Source organism: Oxyura jamaicensis, chromosome 3 (assembly GCF_011077185.1).
Source record: "Oxyura jamaicensis isolate SHBP4307 breed ruddy duck chromosome 3, BPBGC_Ojam_1.0, whole genome shotgun sequence".
In the NCBI taxonomy this organism is placed as follows: domain Eukaryota; kingdom Metazoa; phylum Chordata; class Aves; order Anseriformes; family Anatidae; genus Oxyura; species Oxyura jamaicensis.
In genome coordinates, this window is record NC_048895.1 from 35270534 (window position 1) to 35281169 (window position 10636).

General features: G+C 42.8%; 1 protein-coding gene across 1 annotated transcript; it reads right to left on the bottom strand.

Moving 5' to 3' along the window:
- Positions 1 to 4041: 4041 nt before the first annotated feature.
- On the bottom strand, positions 4042 to 8926 carry DEGS1 (delta 4-desaturase, sphingolipid 1). The gene is made up of 3 exons (XM_035321339.1): positions 8778 to 8926; positions 7320 to 8062; positions 4042 to 5278 (listed from the first exon to the last, which is right to left on the bottom strand). The coding sequence occupies exons 1-3, from the start codon at positions 8857 to 8859 to the stop codon at positions 5132 to 5134; spliced, it is 972 nt and encodes a 323-aa protein (XP_035177230.1). The 5' UTR covers positions 8860 to 8926; the 3' UTR covers positions 4042 to 5131.
- Between the last annotated feature and the right edge of the window lie 1710 nt (positions 8927 to 10636).

Below are 10636 nucleotides of genomic sequence, written 5' to 3' on the forward strand. Positions count from 1 at the left end.
CCACAAAAAAATAAATGTGTTTAGTGCCCAAGATCAAAGGCTATTTTCATACAATATTTGGTGCCCTTAGTCAGACAACCCTCAGGAGAACACAGGCTAACCCTTCAATATTTCTGCTGCTCTACTAGCTGTTTTCAACTATTACTAAGAACAGCTATGTTTTCAAGAACAAGGACTCTGGAAGAATTACACAGAGAAAAGAGCTGTGAAAGTAGACTGGGAAGATGTGGAAGATGTTGCACTGTTTGTTACCATACCAATCATGCCTTTTCCAAATACAGTGACACACGAACTTCTGATGAGCATCAGAAGTTCGAGCTTCTGCTGTCTTCTTTTTGTTTTCAAAAGAAACTATCCAGAGCTAAGCAAGCTGTCTTAATCATCTAGGAGACAATAAGTCTGTATGGAGCTATACAAGAACAGCCTATGCTAACTAAACTTTTTCTATTCTACAACTGTAGTTTCTTACATTTAAAAATGTTTTTGCTTTACAGGAGAGCTCCAACTGTTTGAAAGTAAGCTGTGAAGCCTTTTAGTACAATAACTTACTCAATTCACTTGACCATTTGAAATAGCTACCAATGGAAAAAAAAAAAATCGAGGTGGAGCCATATGAAAACAGTACATGCTACCTCAAGTATCTAGTTTGAAAGTGCAAGCAGTTCTGCATTTAGGTAGAATTACAGCCTTTTAAAAAACTGACATACATTGCTTTCAAACAAAAAAATACATTACATATAAAAACTTGATCAGGAACAGAAGAAAAGTCTGTGATGCAACTTCAGTGACACAACTTATAAAATATTTGGCATCCTGTCTTGGAAAAACGCATGGCAAGCAAGACACTTTTACAATTGAAAATAGCCAGGTTAACATTTTTCTCCTTTATGGATATAGAGGAAAATCCTGTAACAGACTTCAGTATAGCTGTAGCTAATGAGCTTATGAATGAGTCAGGTCCTCAAGCCCTGGCATATCCACCAAGAATTTACTCATTCTTTCCTCTTACAAAGATATTATTCCTGTATATATACAGAACAAGGAAGCAGGGTAGGAACAAGACCAAGGAGGTAATACTGTTCAAGCGGTAGTAATACTACTGTTCAAGTAGTAATAACAGTAGTCTTGTCAAAACATATCTTACTATTAAGAACAATCATAAGACACTTTGAAAATGTGACAGTGGGAAAGCAACTGGGGTGCAGGAAGGTTTGGAGTTACTAGAATAGTTGATGAAATACCCATATCCTGTTTGCTTACCTTGTCTGGGCTACGTTCATCAAGGAGCAGGAGAGCCAGCAACTGAACTCTTGACTGTTCACACAAGAAAGTTCTGCACCATCACAACTACTTTTTCTTGTAGGAAATTCTGCTTAGGCTACAATACTCATCAGAAAAAAAAACTTGATAAGCAATAAAATGCAAGATCACTTGTGCCTGTACATAGAAAACAGATGTTCATACAATGCAGAGACCACTACCTTGTTCTGCATATACTATTTTGTTCTGCATATAGTATTTCTTTACTAGCAGATGGAGCTGGAGGAAGTTCTCCCTCCAGTCATCTTCTTGATCTTGTCCCAACAGAAACAAAGCGTTTATCTTGTCATTCTCCTCTCACTTTTCCCGAGGCTAGCCACATACCTAAATCATTCTAAATCATTCAATCTAAATGATTCTTGAGCAGGGCATGTCAGATGGTAACTTAAGCACAGATGGCATCAGAGACAGTCCAGGGAACTGTCAACCCAATTCGCTGTCTTTGGTTTTGGCTCAATAGGAAACATTTTCAACAGTTTTGTACTTCTTACACTGCAGGCTCAATTACGAAATAGAGTTTGACAGAGCATCGCATATGCAGAGTTGCATTGCAGATTGCAACACCAAGGACATATCTGCAGGGTGTAGGCACACTTACTTATCAGATTGCTTCTGCTTGTAGACAGTCCCAGGAAAAATCTTGGTAGACCTAGAAGGGGCTCCATGCTTTGCAGTGTGCAAATTTAAAAACAGGACTTGCTTTGTCTTCATTCTTTCAAGACTATTTCAAATTATGAGAGAACACTTTCTAAAAGCTGCCTTGGACCACCTCCCTGGCAAATTCACTACCCAAAATGAAATGTTCTCCTCTTCATCCAATAGGCTGAGTGTGGTAGAGCCTGCAAATTACCTAGAAAAGATTGATTTTCCAGTATTTGTAGATTTTTATTGTGTGTCATGTGCTTGCTAACTACATATAAAGATTAACAGAAACCTTAATATAGATACAGAACCAAAAGCCATAACTACTTTTCAGCTGTTACTGGTTCTGAGTAAAAAGTCTTGTCTTGGATCTGAAAGTGCAGAGTTGCATAGCCAGAAAGGTGCAGCCATTTAATCCATGATAATTGGCTACTGTTCTGCAACAGACAGGTTCAACAACAAAACAAGAAAGCCAGAGGCAAGGATTGTTGTGAAAGAGGAACACATCCATACCTGTCCTGTGGGAAATCTGAGGCCAAGTATCAGACTCCAGAATGCATTGCTTACTCCACTTAAGCAACTTCAAGTAATGTGGGAGGTGGGAAATGTTAAAAGCTATGAAAAGTACCTAAATGTGTTTGTCTGACAAGCTAGTAAAATGCTTTAGTTACACAGGAAGGAACAAACCCTAACAAGCATGTTGAAAAAGGGATAAGTTAGCCAGTTGCCCCCGAATACAATTTAAAAGACTGTCAAGGTCCTTACTGCTCTTTAGGTTGAGTTTGGTCTTCACTTTGTGGTTAGTCAGAGCTCCTCCAACTTCCAAGTTGCTTCTAGCAAAATCCCTGCTAATGAGGTCAGATGCAGACACCTCTTATGCATTGTGCAAGAGTTAAGGTATCTTAAAATAGTGGTTACCAATGCTTGCAAGAGTCAGACGACAGTTTAGATCCACGTCTTACTGGCTGAGATTAAACTAGTCCAGTACACATTCTCCAAATGGTAGCCAGTAGCAGGTATTTCAGAAAGCCTACAACAAGCATTCACTGTTCTAAAGTGCGTTTATAATCAATTGGAAGTAGGTAACTAAGCCTAAGGATGAAAGTTGACACCTGATCTGTCTTCCTAGACAAGTATTCAAGATAATTAACTTCTCCACATTATCTTTTAACTGCAAAAGATTGGAGAGACTTCACATTCTTCAGTCAGCTATAGTGAGCCACCAATACTCCAACACTGAAGATGTTTATTACCACCATTTGTTTCCTGAGTTGAGGGCTTAAAAAGTGACCATTTTGCAATTTAAGCCTATTCAAATCTGCAAAGTCAATTTTCTGAGTAGAAAGAGGCAGCAATTCTTCAGATCATTCCACACCACCACTCATTAGGACAGGCCCTCTAGCAGCTGCTTCAGCAATATAGCTTTACCTAAAGCTTCAATCCTTCAGCGCTAGGGGACCGGTTAAAAAAAACACCCAGTGTTACTTGAATCTTTGCTTTTTAATTACATGTAAAAATACTGGATAAAGTATATTGTGACATTACACTGTACCCTGAGCAATATGCTGGCTAGCTACCATGTCATTGGCATCACAATGAAGTTGCTTTGTAAGTGGTTGGCACACTTTCATACCATTTCCATTGCTTAACCACAGATAAGGGCCCTGCCTTAAAAAAAAAATCTATTAAAGAACAAGACTGCAGTCAGTTGAGGCTTCAGATGTAAATGCTTTCTTCTTAGGCACTCAGCTTCTTTCAAAAATAAGAATGCAAAAGTTAAACATCTAAAAATTAAGTTACTTACAGTAGACCAGTATGAACAGGAGCCTGAGGCTCCCACCTTCATCAGATTCCATCTTTTAAATAAGTGAAGATGGGTATTGTAGAAACACCATTGAGATTTAAGAGTGACTTGTATCCTTCTGTCACAGCTTACAGCTATCACCAACGCTATTACACAATAGAAGACAAATATACTGTGCTGAGGTATGTAGAGATTCTTCTGTGCTCATTAAGTCTGTCCTTTCTCTGTTCTCACTTTAAGAACTTCTTAAGCAGGAAGTTCAACAGCATCACCTATGCTCTCACCACATTTTCATATGCATGAAAGCCAGTATTTATGTCGGGTACTGTCGATTTAAAAATCAGTAACATTTAACAACACCTTTCTGTGTACACAAATGACTAACATACCTAAAGGGTTGAGTTGCCAGTGGTTGTAGCTAGCATTGTTTGCCAGAACATTATCTGCTTAACTGATCCAGTTTTCCATATAAGCCAAGTTTCTAAACAAGTGTCAATATTAGTTAGCATTTAAAACCACAGTAACAGCACAAACAACTAGGTTCTACCTAGTCCATCTTACTCCACAGAAGAGGAAAAACTTCAGACCACATAACTGAGATTTTTTCCGTACTGCAAAAATCTTGCAGTTACCTTGTAGCTTTACACAACAAGATGCCAAACACTGCCTGCTCAAGATCTATGCCAACACAAGCAGTTTAAGGAGTAGATGGGGACCCTCAAAGATAGTTGAACAGATTCTCCAACTTTTTACAGTGGTATCACAAGCCACCTGTATCATACCAGTTTCATTTAAGTGACAGAATGCTCCTTTAAGATACTTCCTGCAGGACAGGTAGCACTTTCAAGTAATACTTCAAATGGCATTACATATTTCAACAAAAGCAGACTTAACATTTGTGTGAATTTAGTTCTACCCATAAATCAGGAAACAAGTTCAACAGAAGATTTAAGTTAACAAATCATGTTAGTTTAGAATTAACAGCTAAGTACAGCATCTTAATACTACAGTCAGCTAAACAGCATGGTGTGGGCAGTGTGCTACACTGGGAACCTTTAAAATATTGAGAGCCAAATGTATTTTGTACAGACTGAACAACTGCCAGAGTAAATCCTTTAACGAAGTAATTTAGCATTAAGCATGTAACACTGATCTTTAGGCAAACATATATACATTTAACCAAGGAATCTGAGGACTGCTAGGAATGTTATAGCTGGTAGTAGTCTGCTACAATATCTTTAAGAATGCATTGCTGTGTTGCTGTAGATCTTAATTCAGGACACTAGTCAACATCTTTAGCAAGAGACCTTATACCAGTCACTTTAAAGCAAGCAGACATTTCAAAGTTTCTTGTTTGCCAGAACTTTAATCTTGTTTCACTTCACCCTTTAATTGCCTCTTCATGCGTGAATATGGGCTGATTGTATCATCCATCACAAAGTCATAAAGCACTTTTATCCAGGAGTTATACTGTGGCAGGTTGTCATAGTATTCAGCCGCTATCTTCTTCACCTGAAGAGAAACACAAGGTTCACTTACGATTTGTATCAGCACCAATCATGACAACTTCATCTTCAACCAGTATCTTAATGCAGACAGACTACCAGTTTTATTTTAGGTGTTAGATTCTAGAAGAAAAGCTTAGTGCCACCACATGAAAGTTTCTTTTTGGTGGTTAATCACCTCCTTCACGTGAAGCCTGCACACTGTGAAGGTTAACCAGGACAAACTAGGCCTAACACTGAAGTCCATTCACTGTGCTACCAGAGGAACAATGACACTCAGCAACTCCAAGCAAGCAAGTAGTTGCTAGTTGAGATGAGGGACATAATTCAGAGCTGATGTGTGTATAAATACGCACAGACAAGTATCACTAAAAAAGACTTTGCAAAGTTGTAAGAAGAGTTATCATAGCCATTTTCAGTACATACTTTCACACCTCACTCAGAAACAACTTGTTCCTCAGAAGAAACACCTTGTTTCTACAGTCATTCTTCAATGTCTGTCCTAACACCTTTTACTCCTAGATGTACGATACTTTTTTTTTAAAAACAGTATACTTTTTTAACTAAGGGTACTGGAGTTTGTCAGAAATCCTTAATGATTACCTACAGCCAACCATCTAACACCTTTAAAACCTGATCAGAACAAGACTGAGTTTTCACTAAATTCCAGTTTCAAACAGAAGATTATCATCAACCCCTCAAAACAGCAAACAAAAGTAAGGTATTTACATGCTTTGTTCAGCACGGAAGATGCTTTTGATCCATCACCACACTATCAAACAGGTCATCTAATCAGTAAACTTCAGTTCAACAGTTGTTGTTTTCAGTTCACCAGTACCCCCATTAATTCAGCAATCTTCAGCATAGCAGAGGCCAGTCCAATGAAATTAACTACACTGCTTAAAGGAAAGACTGTTTTCTTATCAAACCTGTAGATTAACAGTCCTGTAGCAGAGAAGTTTTTATCCCTGCAATGAAATACTTGAAAGAAAAATCATTCCATATTCAGAACTTCAGTACTGGTGCATGAAGTGAAACCTGGTTTAACGAGATCTATGTATCAAGGGTGAGTTAGGTGAGCTCACACAACTTAAGCTACATTTGGAAGATTAAATCCATGAAGAATTAAAAATGCAATTTCTCTTTAAAAAAGAACTAACAGACTCCACTTAAGGCACAGTCTTACCAGGTCTCACTTACCAACCACAAGGACACACCTACAAGACTAATACTACAGCTTCTGTCAAACTGCAAGTTTAGTATGACAAAAAACACTTTTCATTGAAGATTACCTTTAGGTGTAGCCCTGGACACTTATGTTTTCTCTGAGAAACAATTAAAGAAATAATTAAGCTCCCACTTAAAAGCAACTAGCAAAGACTGAAATGGGAGAGAACCAATTCAAAGATTTACATCTGCTACTTATGCAAATGTCACAGATCTAAGTCTTAGTTTTGAAGCCTTGCCATTGTACAGTTGATACTTATTTAGGGTTCAAAGGTTCTCACTAGAGAAAGAGTGAGCTGCTCCAGAATGGAAAGCTATTAAGCATTTGTCAGCAATATAAACACCAGCCATTCTTCAAACCGTATCTCTCCCCCACCAGAGAACGTCATTGATAAGGGACTGAAGGATAAGCATGCATTACAATATTTTACTTAGTATTTCAAGAACAGAGCTGACAAAACTCTGAAGGTGCCTGGAACTTGACTAGTTTTCTGCATACTTCCAAACTGAAGAAGAATACTGAAGGCTGTCCATAACAGAGGCCTAAAGTTAGTTCAAAGCATAACGCCAAGACCGCAAGACACTTCCTCTCCTTTTATGGAGGGGGGTTAGAACAGACAGCACATGAGAAGTTTGTTTGGGACTTCCCTCTGTCAATCTACTCTCATTTTTTTTGTTTTAGAGAAACAATTGCCATATTCCATTCTAACTTCTGAGGGCTTTTCTAACTTCCTTTCTTCTAACTATTTATGTTCTACCTGACTTTCAAGTTAGAGTAGGGCTCATTTGAAGAAAAAAAATGAGCTTGGAAGTAAACTTACCAGTGGGAGGCTCTTGCCAGGAATGTTGGGGAAGTCGTGGTGCTCATTGTGATAACCAACATTAAAAGTGAGCAAATTAAGCGGCCCATAGTAGGAATAAGTTTCATGGCCCTTCAAAAACATGTAATGTTCAGCTATGAAGTGTCCAGAAATCGGGTGCAAACCAAGTCCAAGTACTGAACCAGCAAGCATGTAAAAAATGGATTTGACTCCCCATAAATAATATATCATGACATCAAAGGCAAGCTGAGCCAACAAGTTGATGATTTCGAGTCGAGTAATTGGTTTGGGATTGATGCAGAGAGGCCTAATGGCATAGAAGAATGGCTGAAGAACAATCCATATGAACTTCCTAAAGCGGGTACAGAAAAACCAGCCTTCAAAGTTGGTAGGGATGTCCACGTCGATCCCATCGCCTCCTAAATAACGATGGTGATCCATGTGGTATCTCTTGAAGGATATTGAATACGGGAGACCAAGAGGGAGGTTGGCAAATATTCCAAACCATCGGTTCCACATCGCTTTGCTGTTGCCAAAGGCACTATTGTGAGAGATCTCATGAATCGCCAGAGTCATGGAGTGGCTGATACAGCTCCCAAAGACATATGCCCAGAAGACCACCCATTTCCAGTCCAAGTCTTTAACCAGGTAAAATGCAGTCAGCTGCGCAAGAACCATCAGCACGACCACCCAGATCAAGTTGTAGTCTGGCTTCATCAACGCTTTTATCTCAGGGTGCTTTGCTACACGGGAGAGAATTCAATAAAAAATATATTTAGAAGCTTTCATCACAGCATGCCATCCTAATTAGATGGCACGAGCATACACAATCATTCCTTTCCCTCCTCCTAATTAAGATTTACCCGCAAAGAAAACAGAAAGGCACCACCACTCCATGAGGCACATTTCCAGCTATGATGGATCTTTCAGAATTAAGCCTAGAATTAAGTCATTTCACCATTTTTGTGTTGCTCAGCAGCCAGCCAGACATTTACGCGACGAGCACCAGTGTCACCTCCAGGGGATCCGGGAAGGAAATGACTCGGCACCGGCGGCCCGCGAACTCTCCAGAAGCCCTGAGGTAAGCCCGGCTCCAGGTCTGAGGACGTGGCCGCGGCAGGCTCCGCGCGGCTCCTTCCCTTCCTAACGGGCCGCGGGCGCCCCCCGGGAGCTCGGCTCGCAGCAGCGGCCGCCCGCCCTCCCCCGCTCCTTCTCCTTCTTCTCACCCCGCCGAGCCGGGGCCGACTCCCCCCTCCACGCAGGCGGCCGGGGCCGCTCCCCTCTCACCGGCCCCGCCGCCCCCCTGCGCCAGCAGCCCCGAAGGGCGAGGCGCGGCCCCGCCGCCGCGGCTCCTTCCCTTCCCTTCCCTCCCCCGCGGGGCTGGCAGCCATTTTGCGGGGATCCCCCCTCGCCACGCAGCAGCGGCGCCGCCATCCCCCCCGCCGCCCTCTCTCTCACCCAGGATCTCCTTGCGGCGGTCGGCGTGGGGCTGGTCCGTGTACACCCACTCGAAGTCCTCCCTGGCCACCGTGTTCCCCATGCCTGCCGCCCTCGCTCCCTGCCCGCCCGGCCGCGGATGCCCCCCGGCGCGGCTCTTTATAGCGCCGGGGCGGCGGCGGCCCGCCCTGCGCGCCGCGCTCTGTGCCGATTGGCGGCGGAGGCGGCCGCGGGCCGGCGGGGCTGGGCCGGGCCGGGCCGGGCAGGGCCGGTTCCCCCCCTCGGTTTAATTTCGTCCCCCCTGACGGGGCCCGAGCAGTCGGAGCTCGGTGGGAGCTCGGCAACGGCCCTCGGAGGGTCCGCGAGGCCGGGGGAGCAGGGCCGGATTCAGACGCAGGGGAGGAGTTGGCGTTTCGGACCAGTAATGTCGTTGTCTGCGTCGTTAATTTTTAATAATGCTGCGCGCGTAATTAATTACACGGAGAATTAGAGACGATTCTCGGCTCGTGATTCTAGCTTCGCTTTTGGGAGCCCTCCAGCGCCGCAGCGTTATGGAAGCTGAAGCGCCTTCGTCCCCGGTCACGTAACTCAAGATGGTAGGAAGGGCGAGAAACGGACCGACCGAGTCCTGCACGCTCGGTTCTCCCCTCGCCTCCTTCCTGGCCTCGTTTCCCCTGCTCCTCCGCCCCTCGGTGATGGCTTTCCAGCAGGACAAGAGGCACAGACGGATGTGTTGCAGCAGGTCTGCAGCTGGCGGGTGCCTGACGCACGACAGGATGTTTTCCGTGCTGGAGCTCTGCCCGCCTTTCCCCTGGGTGAAACCACTCGTCTGAGCCCACCGGCCCACCCGTCTGCTGGCTCCAGTTAAATCTGTACAGCTTTAACTGTCTGCGAGGTTTCTGTCCCTTCCCATTGTCCGGACAATGTGTCCAAAAGTCATCAGACATACACGGGTAGACAATAAAGTCCCACATGACTCATTTTCTTAGGAAGCAAGACTGAAAATAGGAAAAGCGTGTTACAGCTATATGGACTGGTTCCTTAAAAAATACTTTCTCTTTTCCAAAGGTAAGTGGTGTGTGGCTGTAAGGACTAGCTGTCTCTGGCCAAAAAAAAAAACAAATTTCTGTAAGATGCCTAAAGATATCTAATTACCATTCAAAATGCCTGCACCAAGGTCTTTTTTATTCACATACAGTGAAGATAACTACCTGAAAGGAAGCGTGGAGCTGGGGGTCAGCCTCTTCCTGCAGATAAGCAATGGCTCAAGAGGAAACAGCCTCAAGTTCCGCCAGGGGAGGTTGGAAATAAGGAGACATTTCCTCTCAGAAAGAGCAGTCAGGCACTGGGACAGGTTGGCCAGTGAGGTGGTGGAGTCACCGTCCCTGGAGGTGTTCAAGGCAAGGTTGGACGTGCTGCCTAGGGACATAGTTTAGTGGATGACATTGGTGGTAGGGGTTGGACCAGATGGTCTTGGAGGCCTTTTCCAACCTTTATGAGTCTGTGATATTTTAGGAACTTCATTGACAAACTGCTCTGTAATCCGCACCTGCATCTATTTTTCTTATTACACTTAATGTGAGCAGTTTGACTACAAAGATTACTTTATGTAGAAGTTAAATGACTATTGCTTGGAATTTTAGTTGTCCGTAAATCCATTGATATTAAAATAATCAATAGTAGTGATAAAAACAACAGGAAAAGTTACTACAAAGAAAGTAAGACCTTATCTGTTAATGTCAAGAATATTTCAAGGCTCATGTTGACTCACTTAAAATTTATTAATAATAAAAAAAATGTGCAAGCTGCTAAAAGTCACAAGTGCAGCTGTGAAAACAGGATATGCGATCCCCATTTGAATATGGTATGATCTAAAGTAA